At 43.5% G+C, this 21,037-nt stretch overlaps 1 protein-coding gene across 5 annotated transcripts in view; it reads right to left on the reverse strand.

The window, feature by feature from the left end:
• The window catches only part of USP15 (ubiquitin specific peptidase 15), a 107,495-nt gene that overhangs the window by 51,761 nt on the left and 34,697 nt on the right, over window positions 1-21,037 (reverse strand). For 2 of the 5 annotated variants that reach the window (XM_083182624.1, XM_083182623.1), the window contains exon 7: window positions 19,508-19,594. The exons of 2 other annotated variants lie outside the window; for them this stretch is intronic. In XM_083182624.1, the coding sequence (XP_083038750.1) occupies window positions 19,508-19,594 (87 nt within the window). Of the gene's footprint in view, window positions 1-172; window positions 316-19,507; window positions 19,595-21,037 lie in introns of those variants that run through there. One more of the 5 variants, XM_083182627.1, reaches the window with a different exon arrangement.

Here is a 21,037-nt window from a genome sequence, read left to right on the forward strand (position 1 = left end):
GTTCCTGGCAATGCTAATTTAAAGTTATCTTATAACATATGCCATCTGATTGGTGAAAAACATTTGAATCTGTAGCAAATAATGTGTTCTGGTCACCCAATATCAATTATAAAAATTTTTTTTTTTCATTTTAAAATCAGGAATAATCATTATGAGGCATTGGATCCCTTACATGGTTTGCCATTACGTTTGCTCCGATACAATGTGGAAAATAGGTACTATTGTTGAAATCTTCACTTATAGCTCTCCATATCATGACCCTCAACATCAAGATCTCTCAAATACTGAGGTGGTTTCTCACTATTCTGCATATGGTCATAGCTCCAGCAAGAAATAGAAGTGTAGAGATGAAAAACTTGCTCCAGTTGTCACAAATCTGTAATAAATAAAGACATTTATTTATTACAGATTAAAATATAATATGTTAATGTCCATTATAGGACGTTTACATATGTATATACATAATATAATTATATACACTGTATGACTGCATGTACATACGCATACTGTATGCTGCTTTGAATGGTTTGTACTGCCCCGTCGTACAAGGTTACAGGTAAGCTTGCGGAGGAGTGGTGGTGCAGTACAAATCATTTTAAGTAACACGTAGGTATGCTCAATGACACTGGGAGTGGGTTGAGGGAAGCACTGCTCAGTAAATAAATGAATGAGGCATGCTTCAAATTTTACCAGAGGAGGTGGTTGGCCTTATGTCAGTCTCAGAAGCTGACCTATGGGCCTAATTCAGACTTGTACACAATACTGATATTCACAGAGTTAATATCATTGGCAAACTGTATACGTTTCTAAGTCTCACTGCATAGGCTCCATTTACAGTACCTCTCAGTGATAATGTACACACTGATCATTTGTTTGCTGAGTGACAGCTGAGAAGCATCTGGGAGAGGCAAAAGGAAATGGTGGCAAAAACACAGGTGTGTTGAGACCATTTTGAAAGTGCGTCTCAAATCCCATACGCAGTAAGAGCGCTTTTGCATCTCACCTTCTGTGGTCATGCTGAATGACCATAACCTGTATATGTAAGTGTGCCCCGAAAAATAGGTTCATATTTTTCTTTTTGCTCTCATGAAAAAAAAAAAAAAAGAATGTTAATTTGACCATACTACGTCTTTGTATGCAGCTGCTATTATCTGATGCATGCAGGCATCTCAATACAAATCCAGGCACCTGCGCCATTTGCGGTTTTTTTGCACAGTAGCTGCTTATGAAGATGATGCTGTGGCAGAATTGGCGTTTGTCTATGAATCAGACCATATAATTCCTCAGAACCACGTGGACAGGTTTCAAGTGGACTTTTGTAAGTTGATGAGAAAGTGAACAGTGTACCATTATTAGCTCCACCTTGGTCAACTGTACCTAACTTATGTGATCAGTAGAGATGCCTCAACTGCAGCATGAGAGTAATCAGGAACATGAGACATCTGGTCTCACTTGTAATCAGAACTAGACATATAAAAAAAACAATAAAAGATATTGCATTGTATAGACATGCATTTTTTACTAAATAGAGAAAAGGGGGGATACACTGCGCTGTACAATATATAGATGAATTAAACACAATATAAAAAATTATATGAATTAAGCTAAATTAAATTTCATTGTAGTAATTGGGTATAAAGTACAATGACATTTATTAAAAACATGTAAACACTCAAATGTAACATAACATAATTAAAAAAGAGCTCAGCAATGTGACAGAGGGGATTTGTAAATCTCAACCAGTCAATACGGTACCGTATTTATAAAGTCCTGAATCCAATGGGTCCGTTCCTATTAAGCCTCCTTATTGGGAACCAGCGAGGTTTTATACAGCAGTTGATGCCAAATGTTATTCAATGTGCAATGTATCCAAATAGCCCGCAGTAGGATCTTTTCGTGGGATAGATAGCACTCCCTGGCTTGTTCGAGACCCCCGTTCGGGGTGGGACACAATGGGTGCTGGTCGGTCGGCACACTGGAGGAGGAGGAGGCTGGTCCGAAACCTGGTAGGGATAGTAGCAGCGGAGTAGATGTGACTGGTTTAGGAATTCCCTCTGATCCTCCAACGCATTTTGCTGGTATCACGGCTTTATCAAGGTGTAAAGAGCACTGGTACTGGGGGGTTTATATAACCATCTATCTATGCTGATTACAGACCAAATTGGCACATGTGTGAACACATAATTAAAGCAAATATGTTTAAAAACAGCCTATGGCATATATTGAACGTATTTGCTTTAATTATGTGTTCACACATGTGCCACCTTGATAAAGCCGTGATACCGGCGAAACACATGGGTAATCAGAGGGAATTCCTAAACCAGTCACATCTACTCCGATGCTACGATCCATACCAGGTTCTGGACCAGCCTCCTCCTCCAGTGCGCCGACCGACCAGCACCCATTGTTTTTTTCCACTTAAAAGGGCAACCTGTGCCCCAACCCGAACGGAGGTCTCAAACAAGCCAGGGAGTGCTATCCCACGAAAAGATCCTACCGCGGGCTATTTGGATACATTGCACATTGAATAACATTTGGCGTCAACTGCTGGATAAAACCTCGCTGGTTCCCAATTTTTTGTCCAATAAGCAAGCTGTTACTTGTTTCCTAGCACGGCGCCCGTCAGGGGTTGATCGCATGCCTTAAGTTAAGGTACTTAAGGCATGCGATCGATGCGATTTTCTGTCAATTACCAGCTTTAATTGCCGTAAAGACAAAATTGCGTTGGTCGAGTCCATCGCGGCACATTATAATGGTCCGCGATGCGACCGACACGATCAACGTGATTTTCCCATAGAGAACAATGTTAAATTAATTTTAAAGTTAAAATCGCGTTGATGCGATCAACGCGATTTTACATAGGGAACAATGGGAAAAGGGCCAATATGGCCAATTTCTCATTGTATATGCCCCCTCATGGGTATTAAGTAGGGTTAATGGCCCCCCATTGTTAACGCCACCCCACTATTGACGCCAACCCAAAGCATGGCGAGCGCAGCGAGCCCGCGAGGGGTGGCAGTACGCGTCCTCCGACCTTTTCTTACCCCCACTATCCACGTCGGCGTGGAGTTGATTTTATATAGTGTGGCGAGCGCAGCGAGCCCCGCGAGGGGACGCGTATACCTGTGAAGTTATGCGCGGGGTAACTTATGAAGTTATGCTGCGCTCGCCACGCTTCCGGCTCGGTGGCTCGCTGCGCTCGCCACACTATATAAAAATCGGCTCCACGCCGACGTGGATAGTGGGGGTACGAAAAGGTCAGAGGAAGTGTACCACTGCACTCACCACGCTTCGGGTTGGTGTCAATAGTGGGGTGGCGTTACCAATGGAGGGCCATTTCACACATTAGGGGGGGGGGTTGCTATCAAATGGTGGGTTTCGGGGCTTTTTACATTGAAATCAATGTAAAATTGGGTCTCAGGGACCATTTTACATTGATTCCAATGTAAAAATCGCGTAGATCAAATCGCATGCGATTTGCTTGGCATGCGATGGACGCGATTTTTGCGGCCCCGATCAATACAATTAAAATCGGTGGCACCGTGCTAGGAAACAAGTACCAGCAAGCTTAATAGGAACGGACCCATTGGATACAGTACTTTATAAATACGGTACCGTATTGACTGGTTGAGATTAACAAATCCCCTCTGTCACATTGCTGAGCTATTTTAATTAGGTTATGTTACATTTGAGTGTTTCCATGTTTTTAATAAATGTCATTGTACTTTCTACCCAATTGCCACAATGAAATTAAAATTTAGCTTAATTCATTTAATTTCATTTTATTATATTGTGTTTAATTAATTTATGTATTGTACAGAACAGTGTATTCCCCCCCCCCCCCCCCCCACACTTTTATCTCTTTTGTACTCCATAAGGGGCCGACTACCCCTTATCCACACTGCAGCTTGACAAAGCACTCCATATTTTTCTGTGCCCCCCCAACATCTGTTGATAACTTATCAACTACCATGCATATTTTACTGGCTGTTTCTAATGCAACACAAAGGGATGTATTAAATGCGGCTGGCGAAGGGGTTTTTATGGTGAGGATGGCCTGTTTTCGGTGAGAATCTAACATTACAATTTACAGGCCTGTGCACTCCGTGTGGTGAACGGTTATTCTGCGGGTGCTGCTTGTCTCATGCTCTAAATATTATTTAGATTTAAAAAAATCACATTATTTGTCATGTATATTTGTCACAATGTGGTTTAATGTTATATTATGTGGACTGTTTTTAGAGGTATCTAGATTACAGATAGACCGTGTCTAGGTTGACAGTCAATAGTTTGGCATTAGGTTGACAGGTATAAGCGGTTGACATGGTCGTAGTAAATTTTTTTCTCTTATTTACATTTTTTCCAAACTTGTGCATAATTTACCATCCCCATAAACTATGACTGGGAATAGTAACCACATTATCTATAGCAGTGTAAACGAAAGATACATACAAAATGACACCACACACACAAAAAAAAAACCCTGTTGACCCTGCCCACTTGTCTAACTTTAACCTAATGATTATCGACCATATGGATTTGTCATAAAAGACTGTTTACCTAGACCAGGGGTGGTCAAACCTGTCCTCAGTGATACACAGGGGGGGTATTCAATCCCGTTTGTAATAAAACGAATTGTCAGCGTTAGTGTTTTGCACAACTGTCGAGCAACAGTGTGTAGTGCGACAGCCTCTTGCCATGCCTATTCAAGTGTCATACTAGCGATATACATCTCCTGTCAATATTTGGCCTATGAGGAGTGATGTAGGCATTGCCAAATCGCCTTCCCCCTTTGAATGCTACTATATAAATGCCTGCATCATGTGGGATGCAATGTGCGAGATTGGAGGAGGTGGTTTAAATTTGGCTGGGAGTGCACCGGAGATGAACACACTCGGAGTGTTGTGCAGTCATTTTTTGGAAAGTAGAAGCAGAGGAGGACCGTTATCAGGACCAGGGACAGCATGCAAATCAAGTGGAGGAGAACCGGACTTTGCAATTTTTGGAACTTTTACTTACTGTAGGTAAGGTTTTTGGTGGATTTTTTATTATTTACTTCATTTGTTTTTCTGCATTTTTAGATTAGGTTTTTTTATTTTTAAATTTAGGAGCTCAGGTGTGTACTTTTTATGGGAGTTTTTTGTTGTGGTAGAAGTAATTTTGTTGGGCTACTTGAATAGTAAGTATATCTTTCAAAAGGCTGTTGAACTCAATTTTTTCCTATCCAGGCTATGATATTTGATGTACAGTATGCTGAGTCGATGCTTACTGTCTTGCCTCGGGTTTTGGCGAATGTACAGTAATCAATACCCTTTTAATTAGACACATGACATATTTATCTACATTTGTAGACCCACATGCTGACAGTTCTTCATCAGAGGATCTTTCAAGAAGTATGGAAGATTAAACACAAAGTTCACAATTAAGCCGGCAAGTCTAAAAAGAAAACTGTACAAAAGATGGTAGGTACACTATGTATTAAGGCAACTTGAAGAATAACTGTTACATTTTAAGTATGTATGTCAATTCTTCATGGTTTATAAATCATTTTACTCTACTGTACGTTTAGAAACCTGAAGATTGTAGACTTTCAAGCTCCTCATAGGCCAATAGAGAGGAAGGTGTGCATCGAATAAGAGCAACTACCAGAAAGGTATTTCTTGTAATGGAAATGTATTTGACAAATGTAGCATCTAATTGTAGTGTTCATTCTAGCACCCGCCATATTTGAAAACCCATGCAGTTCCTCTTCCCTGCCTGGGGTATCGCTGTCTGCTGTAGTATTTCTAGCACAGTGTGGTCTGAATATCAGCACTGATATGCAAACAGACCTGTACTAGAAACACCAAAGCAGGCCGCGACACCCCAGGCAGGTAAGAGGAACTGCATGGGTTTTCAAATATGGTGGGTGCTAGAATGTACACTCTAATTGTATGTCAATTTCTGATTTTTAAAGCATATTTGGATACGAACTTGTTTATGGTCAATTGAACAGATTCGACATTAACCACAAACTACAGACATTCCCAGCATTTCAACATCCACTGGTGAATCTGACGAAGGTGGTGAAGACTAGACGCAAAAGCAAACATTTCAAAGAAAGGCAGAAACAGCAGCTTGCTAAGAAACACAGTAAAGCAATCCACAAAGTAAAAATACTACATTAAGGAAAAAACTCTTGACAAATTAATTTTCACATAACTAATTGTAATCTCTTCTTTTGACTCTATGCATAAAATGTAGGCTCAAGAAAGACAATTGCAAACACTCCAAGATCTAGGAACTGGTGGCGGCCCTGAAATAAATGTGATGGGGCAATCTTTAGTAGAAGTAATTAGAAGTTGCATGAATCCAGTAATGATACAAGGAGTCCCAGGAATTTTGGATGCCCGTTCACTCACTAAACCAGGCACCACAGATGATGACTCAACGTTAAAGGTGCAGCGAATGAACACTGCAGATGAAGCTAGGCAATGAAGAGATACTGACAATTTCCGGGCGCTGACAGAGTTCACTCTTTTCCTTAAACTCTTGGTTTTACCCCAAAAAAAAGAAAGGAAAGAAAAATACACAATGGTGCAGAACAGTATAAAACACTGGGGTGGTTTAACTGATTCTATCCGGGGTAGATGAAAGCTGGACTCGTACCCGTTAAGATGGTCTACTTTTTTTTTCACTTGCAAGGGGGGCGTGACCACGGCGTACGTGAGGGAGTGAGCGTGTCCCTGCTTTCCCTGTGCCGCTGGCTGCCTGAAAATTATCCCCCTCCGCCTCGTGGAAACGCCAAGCTTGCCCGGACGCCAGTGAGAGAGGCTACCCGGGCATAGCGATTGTACCTGCAAGCCGGCCCTTGGTTGCGGAGGTCCTCGGCGGGCGCTGTCGGTGAGCGCTGGAAGGACTGGTGCCCTGACGCGGCTGGTGAGAGCAGCTGACGTCATTAGACGGGGACACTATGGGCTGGACAGCGGTACGCTGTGTGTAGCAGCGGCCGGTCAGCAGAGGAGACCGCAGAGACCCCGCACAGCGTATCCACACAGTGATCCCCCACAGTGTAACAGTGCGCCCGTGGCTCTCGGTGGCAGCTTGAGCCCGGGCAGACAAGAGGAGGGGGAGTCGCGGTGGGGAGGAAGCTGCTGCTTGGTGACCTGGGTGAGAGACAGGCACCAAGTACTGGACTGGCTCTAAATAACAGCGACTGAGCAACCCGGTGGCCCTGGTGATTTGAGGGCAAATAAAGTGCCTGTGTGGATTGGTGGAGGTGCTCTGGTCCCAGGGTGTGAGCTTGGGCCAGGAGCTGGAGGTGAGCACAGGTGGCAATATCGGGTTTGAGAACAAGTCAAAAGACTCCGGTGGACTGAAAGTTGCATCTGCCTGGAAGGAGATTTGCTGAGTACAAGCTGCAGGAGACTGAGACCTATTACTGGTGCAGCCGTGAGTACTTCCATCTTAAACATTGACTGTATTATAAAGCAGGGTGCTATAAAACAAATAGTATGAGGAAAACTGGTCAAACAGCTGCGGCAGCGAGACTGGAGAAATACGCCCGGGCACAGTCCCAGGTAGGAACTAGTTCTCAACCTAGCACCCCCATGACAACCCCGGTAAAAAGTAGCAGTACGCCGCAACTCCCTGAAGTCACATTACAACAAGTGCTAGATGCTGTTAATAACTGTGAGATTCGTCTTAGGGATCAATTGAGTCAAGTCCAATCCGACATGACATTATTGAGAAATGATGTGCAAAAAACATGCGAAAGAGTGACTGAAGCGGAGAACCGTGTGTCGACATTAGAGGACACAGTCACACCTCTACATTCTCAGGTTAAAATTATGTCGGGTCAAATCACGGATATTCGTCAGAAATTATCTGACATGGAGGGCAGACTTCGACGGAATAATGTGCGATTTATTGGTTTCGAGGAGAAGGCGGAGGGAAATGAACCAGAAAAATTTCTGGAAGGCTGGTTAACTCAAATGTTTGGGAAAAATGCATTCTCTGCCCAGTTCGCGGTGGAACGAGCCCATAGAATTCCGGGCCGCCCCCCGGTTCCAGGGGGTCCACCCCGTACCCTGATTGCCAAAATTCTCCATTTTAAGGATCGGAACAATATTCTGCGGATGGCCAGGGAAAAACCCGATTGTATGTATAATGGGAAAAAAAAAAAAATCGCCACATTCCCGGACTTTCCCATTGATGTCCAGAAAGAACGGGCGAAATATAAGGACATAAAATCAAGACTGAGAGAGTTGGGATTGAATTATTCAATGTTTTATCCATCTAAATTGCGAGTTGTGGTGGATGGTAGCACCAAATTCTTTGCATCCCCAGGTGAAGCGGCCAGTTGGCTGGATGAGTATCACCCAGGGAGAAAACAAGTGCTGGCCAAATAAATAGTGGAATGTGACACTGTTGTACGATGTCAAAAATAATATAGTACTATGGTCGGTTGGGCGTCTTTCAGGGAGGGGGGGGGGGGGGAGAGTTATTTCACTGTGAGTAATGTGATAGGTATTAAGAAATAAAAAAAGGGATTTTTGTAAGAACTTACCGTTCGAATCCCTTTCTCTGATATGGTCCTGGTGACACAGCTTCACATTGGGATGTAGGAGGGTCCGCAGGAGCCAGGCACCTATCCTAAAGCTTTTGGAGGGTAGGCTCCTCCCCTACTGCATCCCAGATTCCTCAGTTCAATCTTTCAAAGCCACTGGAATACATTAACTCAGTACAACGCCTGCACATATTATATGCACAATTTTAAATTTAACTTTTCAACCAATTATAACATGAAACATCATGAACACTGGCATACTTACTGAGCGTAAGGGAGGGATCGCTGTGTCACCAGGACCATATCAGAGAAAGGGATTCGAACGGTAAGTTCTTACAAAAATCCCTTTTTCTCTTTCAATGGTCCTGGTGACACAGCTTCACATTGGGACGTTCCAGAGCCGGTCCTTTTGGGTGGGTACGCTCAGGTCTGCAGTATTCATCACTGCTCGCCCGAATGATGCGTCCACCGACGCGAACTCATGGAACCTATCGAATTTGGCAAAATTATGAACAGATGACCAAGTGGCAGCGCTGCAAACCTGCTCAGCTGTTGCCCCATGTCGACCCGCCCAAGAGGTGGCAACCGACCTGGTGGTATGCGCATTAATCCTGGCCAGTACAGGCCTACCAACTTTAGTATATGCAAACGCAATAACAGAGCGCAACCACCTAGCAATGGTCTGCTTAGAAGCAGGCCAACTAAGTTTGTGTATGTCATACAAACCCAATAAAGTATCAGTCTTTCTGACACTCTTAAATCTGTCCACATAAACGCGCAAGACGCGCACAACATCCAAATTCCTCAATTTGTCCCTTTTCCTAACAACCCTCTGGGGGTTGAAACACAGGCAGAACAATCTCCTGATTTAGAAGAAAAGCAGAGACTACTTTTGGTACAAATCTAGGGGTACTGTCCGAAAGGCAGCCCTATCATCATGACATATAAGGGAGGAAGCTTTGTAGAACAAAGCAATCAACTCCGATATTTTTTTTTTTTTTTTTTTTTTTGACGCCACCGCCAACAAAAATACCAGCTTCCCTGAAAGGAAACTAAGGTCAACCGACCTTAACGGCTCAAAATGCGCCTCTTTAAGGTACTCCAGAGCCAGAAATAATTCCCCTGGCGCTACTGGTTGGTTGTAGGGAGGTTTCAATAGATAAACCCCCTGCAGGAAGGTCTGTACTTCTGGTTCTAACGCAATCCTTCTTTGGAAAGAAAAATTGACACGGTCGAGATATGTACTCTGAGTGACTGAAGGCCTAACCCAGAGGAAAGGCCCTCCTGTAAAAAACTCCAACAATTTAGCCATTTTAAATCTCGATGTGCGTGACCTCTGTCTTACACACCACCAAATATAGGTCTTCCAGGCCCCAAAATAAATTACCGAAGACACTGACTTTCTGGCTTTCCTCATTGCGTTAACCCCCGCCTCTGAGAATCCTATATTCCTCAAAATGGCGTTTTCAACAGCCAGACCGTCAAAATTAATCGAGCTGAATCCAGCTGGTTGAACGGTCCTTGTTTTAGAAGGTCTGACCTCAGAGGTAGACGCCACGAGTCCACAGAGAATCTCTGAAGCCTCGAGTACCAGGATCTCCCTGGCCAATCTGGGGCCACTAAAATTACTGGAATTGTCTGGGCCTGTATTGTTTTCAACTCTCTTGCCAGCATTGGAACTGGCGGAAAATCATAAAGAAGATTCCCCTCCCAGGGGATAGTCATGGCATCCACTGCTTCTGCCAGTGGATCCCACGTCCTGTCATACAACCTGGGTACCTGATGGATGAACCTTCAGGTCCCTATCCGGGGTTTCCCCCTTATTGTAATCTAGTGGAATACTTGTGGATTCAGCCTCCATTTTCCTTCCATCAGTTTCTCCCTGCTCAGGAAGTCGGCCTCTATATTCTCCACTCCTGGTATGAAGATTGCTGATAATGCTAGAACATTCTGTTCCGCCCACAAGAAGATTCGGGACACCTCCCACATGGCCAGATTGCTGTGTGTGCCTCCCTGGTGATTCAGATACGCCACAGCTGTGACGTTGTCGGTCTGAATGCCTAAAAGGGAGCTCTTGTAATCTTTTCTCCCGCCAGAGAAAACCTCTTCCACACAGCCCTCAGTTCCAAGATGTTGATCAGTAAGGCAGACTGTAAAGTATCAGTCCTTCTGCTCTAAAGTCCACAAGCCCTGCAGGCGCAGGTCCACGACTACTGCCCCTCAGCCTCTGAGACTGGCGTCGGTAGTGACTACCAACCAGCTCCAGGACTGCAGGGACCGACTCCCCCGAAGGGAATCCACCTCCATCCACCATTTTAGGAAGGATCGAGTTTCTGAAAACAACACCATTTGTTCTGACCTCATGGTCTGAGTGTTCCCTGTCCACTGGGACACTCTAGAGTGGAACCTGGCGAACTGTAACGTCTCGAAAGACGCCATCATCTTCCCCAGCAGTTTGAGGCACCTCCATACTGCTGTGCTCTGAGACCCTAGGATCTCTTGTACCAATGCAGCCAGATCCCTGGCCTATGCCTCTGGTAGAAACACCCAATGCAACTGGGTATCCAGACCAATCCCCAAGAATTGGACCAAAAACCCAACGGCTTTTGCCAAGTGACTCTTCAACATGTCTGCTGACTCCGCTCTGAACAGCAGGTCGTCCAAATATGGGATCACAGTGTTTCCCCTCAGTCGAAGCACAGCCGCCATTACAGACATTATCTTGGTGAATACCCTTGGCGCTGTGGCCAGGCCGAAGTGCAACACCTGGAATTGCAAGTGCATGGTCTCCTATCTCAATAGAGCCTGATGTCCTGGGTGAACAGGAACATGAAGGTATGCGTCCTGGACATCCATGAACGCCAAAAATTCTCCCTGGTCCAGGCTTCACAGCACTGACCGTAGAGACTCCATTTTGAAATGGTCTACCCACAAATGGATAATTAACGACTTTAAATTGAGAATCGGTCTGAAAGACCCGTCTGGTTTGGACACACGACACAGAGTGGAATAAAAGCCTTTTTTCCCTTCCGCTCTGGGGACCGGGATCACCACACCCTTCTCTAAAGGAGAATGAGCCGCTCCCAAGGGAGCTGTACGGAGCCGAGCCCCTTTTGGTATTGGCGTGGGAATGAATCTTCTTGGAAGAAGACCCTTGAAGGGAATTCTGTAACCCTGGGTTATAATTTCTAACACCCAAGAATCCCGGTCTAACAATGCCCATGCGTCTTTGAACAGTGTCAGATGTCCCCCCATCTAGACCACCGCCGGGCAAAACCCTTGGCAGTCATGCAGATGGTTTGTCCTCTCCTTTGTGTTTGGTTTCTTATGAAAAGAACCAAATTTAGACTTTAGGACCTTTCCCCTGAAGGGCTGCCCTCGGAAAGACGCACCTCCTCTAAGGGAGGGCCGCAAGGCTGGCCTAAAAGCAGAAAACCTTGATGTCTGCTTGGCTGCAGGGACTGGCAGGAAAGTACTTTTGCCACCTGTGGCCTGCTTAATAATCTCTTCCAGTTCAGAAGCAAATAACAGCTTTCCTTTAGAAGCTATTGTCTCTAAGGCTTTCTTAGACACATTATCTGCCTCCCAAGCCTTAAGCCAGAGCACTCGCCTGGCATTTACAGACACTGTGGAAACTCTGGCAGCCATTTTGAGAGCTTCCTCTCATACTCCAATACATGCTCTGCAGCCGTTTTTAAGCTTCTCTGCAAGCAATAAACACAAGGGTCAGCGTGTAAAATAGTGCACAAATTTCTGGCCCACACGATCATGGCCTTAGAGACCCAGGCTGAAACCATCAGAGGGCGTAGGGTGTATCCCACCCCTTAAAATAATGCTTTGAGGTTACCCTCCAGCTTTTTGTCTGCGGGGTCCTTAAACGCTGCTCCCCCTTGTACTGGTAGCACAGTGGCTCCACCTGAGGTCTTGATACACGTGCCACAGAAACATTTACCACTGGGACTTTTTTCCAGAGGTCAGCATGCGCCTCAGGCATGGGGTACAGGCTTAGAAATCTTTTAAGTATCTGAAGCCTTTTATCGGGGTTTTTCAGGCCCCTTTGCAGGGAGATATCAGATTCTTTACGCTGTCTCATAAAAAAAACAACCTTTGCAGGAGTTTATCCTTCACAGACAAATTTAATGCCTGTTTAACAGCAGTAATAAAATCCTCTACCCCTGAGGCTGAGGACTCTTCAGAAATATCACCCTGGTTTGTTCTGTGTACTCTCCTACCTCATCAGCAGCTAATAATGGCCCTGAATAAGACCCTTTTTGGGGGTCCCCACAGAATAACCATAAAACTTGTGCAACAAGTAACTTAAACCTGCTGATTCCCATAGCAGTATCCTGCATGACCTGTAATCAGTCAGGATCTGTCTGGGCCGAGGCAAAGAGCTAAAAGACTGCTGAGAGAATGGCAATGGTCTAGGGAGGTTACCAGCCATCACTCTGCCTGTCCAGTAATGCACCAAAGCATTTCTTTTTGACCTGCCTAGGGCTTGGCCCATGCAAGTTCCGATGTACTACCCTCTGGAGTTCACTCCCCATGGGTTTCACAGCAGCGCATATAAATACATAAGCCCCCCAAAGGGACAAATCTCAGTGTACAACCACTGCAAGCGCTCAATGCATTTAAGGCTCCCTCCCCCAAGACCACAGGCTGTTGCTTAGACCTGATGTTCTCAATTAACACAGTCCCAGCATTAAATGTACAAACATTATATACAGAACCAATATACACAGTTCACTTAGCTTTCTGTAGTCTTCAGAATGGGGAAAACGATGCCCAGGAAATCCAATCACTCTGTCAGGATCTGTAAGCCAGCTCAGCTCCGCTGCAAGCGTTCTGAATGGCGCCAAAACAGAGTGAGGGAAGGGACCAAGTCCCTGCTGCTGCGGGGTCTGTGACTTTTGGCGCCAACTACCCCCAGACAGCCGCTCCCATTGTAGGATCTCCTTGTTCCAGTATCTCCCCCTCAGCTGGGGACCACTCGGAACATGCCTGTAACAACACTGCTGTCCTCTCATATCAGGAGCTCAGTGTGTAAGCTCCGCATAAAATGGCCGCCGCCATCACGGAGTGCCTGTCCCCCATGATCCTCACCTAGCGTGAAGCCGGTTTCAGAGCGCTCCGGAGCCCAGGCAGCTTCTTAAAAGAAGCTGTAAGCGCTGCACAGGGAGGCCAGACAGCGTCTCCCTCGTGCACAGTGAGCTGACAGGACTCGCTTCTGTCAGCTCCTGCTGCGCTAGCAGTGTGAGGATTCACTAATGAGAATCCTCACACTGTGCCTACCTAGCTAGTGTAAAAGTTAATAAAATAATAAAAACCCTAACTAGCTCTACTCCTTCGGCTGCTCCGGCAGCCCTTTAGAATAGCACCCACTCCAGTGGGCACCTAACACGAACTGAGGAATCTGGGATGCAGTAGGGGAGGAGCCTACCCTCCAAAAGCTTTAGGATAGGTGCCTGGCTCCTGCGGACCCTCCTACATCCCAATGTGAAGCTGTGTCACCAGGACCATTGAAAGAGAAATAAATGGATAAATAAATAAAAAGGCAGCAATGGTACGGGGAAGGGGACGAGGCTCACTCTAGTGGTCATTAGTTAATTGCCTCCTGGGAGTAAACTATTAGGGGGAATAATATATAGTGGGATTTATTTTGGGTAATAGGTATGCCTAACGGGGTAGGTCATACAGGGAGGGGGAGGGGGGTGGGGTGTGTTGTGGGTTTATGTTATCTATGTGGGGGGAAGGATACAGATATGCCTAGGGGTGGGTGGCATATAGGGAGGGGGGAAGGGGGTAAATGTTGTAAATGTTGTAATGTGCATGTAGAAATATTGAAGAGGACAATGGGGTACCGTGATGTGATGGATGGAGTATTGATCCCTGTGGGGTATGGTGGGGGAGCATGGTATGCATTAGAAATCACTTAAGTATTAAATGGTTCGTATATTAACTTGGAATACGCGAGGTATGAATGACAAAATAAAGCGCTCCTTGGTTATGCGTCAGGTTAGACAAAGTAAAGCAGACATTGTATGTCTGACAGAAACCCACTTGACAGGAGTAAAACTGCTCACATTAAAAAGAGCCTGGGTGAGTCAGGCATACCATGCTCCCTTTACATCCTCTGCACGAGGTATATCCGTCCTAATTAAAAAATCTGTAACATTTGTTTGTAATAGAGTTAAGGTTGACCCAGGTGGTCGATATATTTTTTTGGACTGTGTGATTAACACTAAGCATATGCAACTACTTGCGGTCTACATACCACCTCCTTTTAACTTTGACGTATTGATAAGAGCTGCTGATTTTGTGGCTAATGCACCTGAGGCCCCAATAATATGCTTAGGGGATTTCAACAATGTGCTTGACCCTAAACTCGATAGATGGAAGAAATCCCAGATAGGAAACAACATCAATAGTAGTTCTAGAAATTTTTCCAATCTGATCGACGAGTTAGGATGGGTGGATCCATGGAGAGCTAAAAATCCAGATGCAATCCAATATTCGTGCTTCTCTGCTTCCTATTTGGCCTTCTCTAGAATAGATTTGGTCTTGATATCCAGAGAACTATTACCACTTGTGGCAGAAGTGGGATATAAAACTAGGGGCATTTCAGACCACTCTCCCCTGGAAATAGAAATAGAGGAGCATAATGATAGAGGATGTGTTTTCTTGAAGAGGAAAGAACAATTGCAGTGATTGGATGCGTTTTGAGCTTCTACGGTGTTATTGCCGCCCAATAAGGATGCTTGATATGTCTACCCTGAGAAAGTAGACCACCTTAAAGGGTACGAGTCTAGTCAATATTATCCTGGATAAAAGTGTATCTGGTGTTAAAAACTGTGCTGCACTATTTTGTGTATCTTTTGTTTTCATATACCATCTGGATAAAAGCACTGGAATTCCACCGGTGACGTCACCGCCCCTTAAGAATGTGCGATCTGTCTACCCTGAAAAAGTAGACCATCTTAACGGGTACGAGTCCAGCTTTCATCTACCCCGGATAGAATCAGTTAAACCACCCCAGTGTTTTATACTGTTCTGCACCATTGTGTATTTTTCTTTCCTTTCTTTTTTTTGGGGTAAAACCAAGAGTTTAAGGAAAAGAGTGAACTCTGTCAGCGCCCGGAAATTGTCAGTATCTCTTCTTTGTATATTGTTTTTGTATGATTGGTGTTTTCCTACCACTGTACAACTTCATAGGCTGCGACAAGCGCAAAGGTTTTCTTCAAATTTGTTTTTGAAGCTAGGCAATGGCCAGGTAATTGATTGCACAAAGTGGAAATTATAAGAGATCTCATATTGCCATCTATGTGTAGTTTGTTAAAATATATCAACATTTTTAAGGCAATAATAATAATAGTACAAAATACTTAGCAACAGCTTAAATTGATTTGATTTCACAGGGGTAACATTTGTAAAGTCTTTTTTTTTTACTATACTGTATGTTGAAATTGTAAAAGTAATTATTTTTTAATTTCCTAAACAATGGATTACATTTCACTGACAATATTACATGAATTACTAACTTCTATCTATTACCTTACACATCTGAAAAGGGGACGCAAGCAAAAAAACACAAAACTCATTCCACAGTTAATGAACAGGATTACCAAATGCAAGTTGTAGTGGACATCACTGACATTCCAACTACAGAACATTTGTGTTAATAGAAACTTATTTGGAGATTGTGAGATTACCAAATCTACATTTATTGGGTTTGAAAGCACGGATTCGGCATGAAAAGCCGGCGGTCGGGATCCCGGCGTTCAAAATCCCGACGCCGGAATCCCGAACGCCGAAATCCCGACAAGGGGGGGACGTGGATCGCCCCCCCCTTGCGGGCTCGCTGCGCTCGCCACGCAGCGGGCCCGGTGCCTCGCTACGCTCGGCACACTAATTTATTCTCCCTTCGAGGGTGTCGTGGACACCCACGGGGGGAGTAAGTGTCGGGATTCCGGCGTCGGGATTTTGAACGCCAGGATCCCGACCGCCGGGATTTAAACTGCATCCCGAAAGCACACCTTTCTGAAACTTCCATGCAGACACCCAAGACTTCAACCATAAGACAACGGAGCAATAATAATTTATCTCAAAAAAGATCTCTACATGAACAAGGTGAGACATCAAGAATTCTAAAAAATTCACCATTACCTATGCCTACTTTTAGAAAAGTCATGCATTAGTAAAGCTTCACATTTGTTCGCAATAAATAGCACAAACAAGCACAGGTCTCTCAGGAATGCCACCATTCTTCCGTCCTGATTTGCCATTCTTCCGTCCTGATTTGCAAAACGAAAGTGATGACAGGGATGCTAACATTGAAAGTCCTATTCGTACGTATTCGTTACTTTGCCTCTATGACTACATTTTTCATTTTAAAATCCAGTAAATGTGACCCTAAATTTGTTATGGTTTCACGCAGGGTCAGAGCAGCCTCAAAGGGATCGTGATTTACAACCTCAAACAACCTCTGAAATACAAACATTGGGAATGTTGTGTCAAGCTTCTGCTGCGGCCAACAAAGATTCCGTGAAGCATTGACCTTCGACTTGAAAACAATGAGCAGTACAATGGAAACAGCAAACAAGAGTGCACTGACTCACCCAATCTCTGTGCACAAGCCCTTCGTCCACCATCCTGCTGTTGCTGATGGCGACGTCTCACCAAAAGTGCATCAATGAGGAAGACCGTCATTTTGTCAAAGAAAGGCTCCATTATTGTAGTCAATAATAAAGTTTTGATGCAGTAAAAAATGCAAATTCTCTACAAAAAAAAACAAACGCTTCCAAAGCGGCACACTGCAATATGCGGTTATCTCCCTGAAGTCTCCAAACAGGAGTGAGAGCTCTTAGGTAGAGGATTGTGGGAAAGGTAAGCATGACATGTCAACAACAAACAATGCATCATGGCATAATCTGCCCCATCATGGAAACAAGAAAGAAATGCTAATATTATTGGACAAGGCATAAAACACCTCCAAAAACGATTTTGGATGCATACAGTAGGTGAAGCATCAAAACATGATTTAAAAACATGAACATCAATATTTTCAGTTAAATTTCTCAAAGAACCCTTAGCACGACAATCAAAATGGTCTAGATGAATGGAAGTAAAAGGGATTGTAAGCGGATGTAAACAACTCGAATATTGGACATTAAATAGGTTTGAGAAGATCTCTCAACAGTTCGAGCATAACACATCTCGTTTTGTCGCAAAAGGCAAATTTCGACGTGAGAGAAACGAAAACAAAAAATATGTGATGTCAAAAAGACTGTTGCGAAAACATTACAATAAATATGCAAAAGAAAAAACGACAACATTTTTCAGACAAAAAACTCGCCCCCCCAAAAAAAAACCGACTGACCTGGATGGCATACCCTCCAGTGTTCATGCAACAGGGTTGCAAACATGACAAATTGTAGAATGCATGCTTGCAATGTCAACTGAAAAAAAAATCATAACTGTGCTTCTAATTGTGGTAGACTTCATGTTGTTCCTTTTTTGAAGCTAAAGGGCCATCATTTTCAAAAATCTTTTAGGTTTAAATAATGACTTAACATTTCAAGGTCACTGGATGTGACCTTTGAACCTGAATATCTAACATAAGTGTACATTAATTTTTTTTTACATAAAGTATGTTATACAGTTAAATACAATCTCTCTTTGTTAAATTGTTTCATTTTGGGATGCCTTTGGGAACAGGAGTAAAAAGTCTTATGGTCCATACACACTGGGCGACTATGCTTAGCGTGTATGGACAGCAGGCTTTCCCCCTGCCTGGTGATGACAGAGGGGAGAGGACCGCTTTGCATAGCGCAGAGCTATGCAAAGCCGTCCTCAAAGCCGCTCATCTACTGGTATTACCAGCAGACGAGCAGCTTTCCCGGCAATGTTGCAGGAGCGCGCAGCAACGCTCACCGCTGGGGCATACACACTGGGCGGCTTTGAGCTGAAAGCTGCTCAAACAGGCTGTTTGAGCAGCTTTCAGCTCAAAGTCCCCCAGTGTGTGGAATGGAATGACCATATTACTGAACATTTATATTATCTTGAAAATCTTTTTAAACTTTCTAACCTATTATTCACTGACCCTTTGGAACAGTTACAATAGAAATATAAAACATGCAGGTTAGTAACAAATATATTTTATTTGCATTTAAAGGGCCAGTTTCACCATCAAAAATATACAGCACACTTTTCACTTGTAGACTTCTCTGTATTCTTAAAATAGCCTTTCCTACAGAATGCACAATATTTTTTTTACTCTTTACTAGGATTTCCCTTTCAATATGTATGTGGCCCGCTGTCATTGCGGGGTGGCGATCGGGGAGCAGCTTTGCTAAGATGTGAGGCCAGATGGATTTCTAGATTGGGGACGCTATTGGACGTCTATACGGCAATTGCCACTGACGTCATTGGTAAGCACTGTACAGACGGCACCTGCCTTCCCACCGGCGTTTTTCACTCTGGGTGTCTATTTAGGGTATGTTTGTACTATTATTCTGTATATATATGTATATATATTCATCTCTTTCTCATTGATGCACACACACAGATGGGTGCATGATGCCTTAAAGCTAGTCTGCTACCATCTGCAGCCTCATTCCTCCTAGATCTCACAAAGCCAGGTTGTCCCGAATAACAGTTTGTATTTTTAGAACATAAAAGTGTGAAAAACTTTGAAAGGATTTATTATTCTTTAAAGCGATTAAGAAATCTATGGTCTATAAGCCAATAATTACATAGTGCATATTAGCTAAGGGATAGTAAGTGCCAAAAAAAAAAAAAAAAAAGAGAAGAATATTTGCAAGAGGAAATTGGGCAGACAAAAAAAAAAAAAAAAAGAAAAAAACAATGATCAATACTGAATAATCCAGTTCCACGCAAACACCAAACCCAATCAAAGGATGACAGTGGGTTAATACACACACTTCAGGACATGGTGCTTACTTTCGGTTGTTGAAGTTGCTATAAATATTTGACAGAGATGGAGGAGAAACCTTTGATAATGCTGAAAAATGTGGTGCACCTGGTGACCTTCAAAATATGAAAATGTGCAGTTAGGAAAGATGGTTTACGATGGTAAAAAATAGTAAAAGAAAAACGGACTTACAAATGAATCAAATAATCACTTAAAAATTGTAGTATCATTCGTTCTTAAAATAGAATTTTTTAAGATGTTTCTCACCTGACAAAAACCCACGTCACGTTGGCTGGAAACAAACCCCACCAACCCATCACAATACAGCACATGCCAAGACTTTGTAAGACCAGACAATCGCACTCTCTTACAATGAGAAAAATTGCATCTCATTAATATGATGCCACAGAAGAAATTGAACTAAACATAGAACAGAATTATGGCTTATACAGCTAACAAATAGGAGCAGCGAGAAAATGCCAGAAAAAGAAAACCCTAAAAGCACAAACAATACAAAATCAAAGCTTAGACTACAGATATGCGTAAAAAAAATAAATGCATAAAAATAAATAAATGCCTCAAAATCATAGAAGGCATTTCAATATTAGTAGCTTAGGGGCTGATTCAATTAGACACGAGCTGACAATTGTAGTTTGAGCTATGTTTAGAAGCAGAATTATGGCAGGTGAACTCTGCTTTGTGGCAATTGCGAGTAAGTGAAATGGCAGACAAATTAATACGTATGCGGGGGGGGGGTCACCACAAAACATCCATATTGAAAATATATTGTATGGAACAATACTACACCAAAAAATATATATACAATCCTTTGGAAAGATGCACTAAAATCTTTAAGAAAGATGTCAAGAACACAGAAATAAAATTTCAGTAAATTTCAAGTACAACGAAGCCTCAAATTTGAAATTTTTAGAATGCAAACAGGATTATAAAAAATTATAATTCAATGTACATTATGAAACTCAACTGTACTCTGTTATAATGTAAGTAGTAGCGAACCATTAAATTAAGTAATGCATTCTGCAGAGAAAACCAAACGCATAGAAAGTAGTGACATCTACAGACCTACACATACTATCAGTAGTAATAGGTTTGCCTATCTAATACCGACCCAGGTTCTTGCCTGGTTAACCCAGGTCACTCACTGTGTGGTGTGAAATGGCTTTATGGAAAATATCGGGTCCAGCAACCCAGCAATCCAACCCGGGTAAAAAGAAGGATTCTACCTGGGTCGGATCCGGGTTGCTGGGCTATGTGAATGAGTAATCTGAGTCGAGTGACCCAGGTCCTGTTCACACCTATGGAGGCAGCAGCGTCACTTCATCTACCCCATGATGCGCTGCCGCCGCTCCACCCCGCCCCCGGATAATGTCAGCATATAGCCGCAAGCCTCACCGTTTCCACAGCCGCACACGCTGTTTCCATCTCACTTTTTAGAAATAGCAAGGTGGAAACGGCGAGTGCAGGTGGAGTTGACTACTGAGGGCAGGCTATGATGGCGAGCAATAGGCACTGCTCGCCATCATAGCTCGCCTGATCAG

This window comes from Crinia signifera, chromosome 4 (genome assembly GCF_055691185.1).
Source record: "Crinia signifera chromosome 4, ASM5569118v1, whole genome shotgun sequence".
NCBI lineage: Eukaryota > Metazoa > Chordata > Amphibia > Anura > Myobatrachidae > Crinia > Crinia signifera.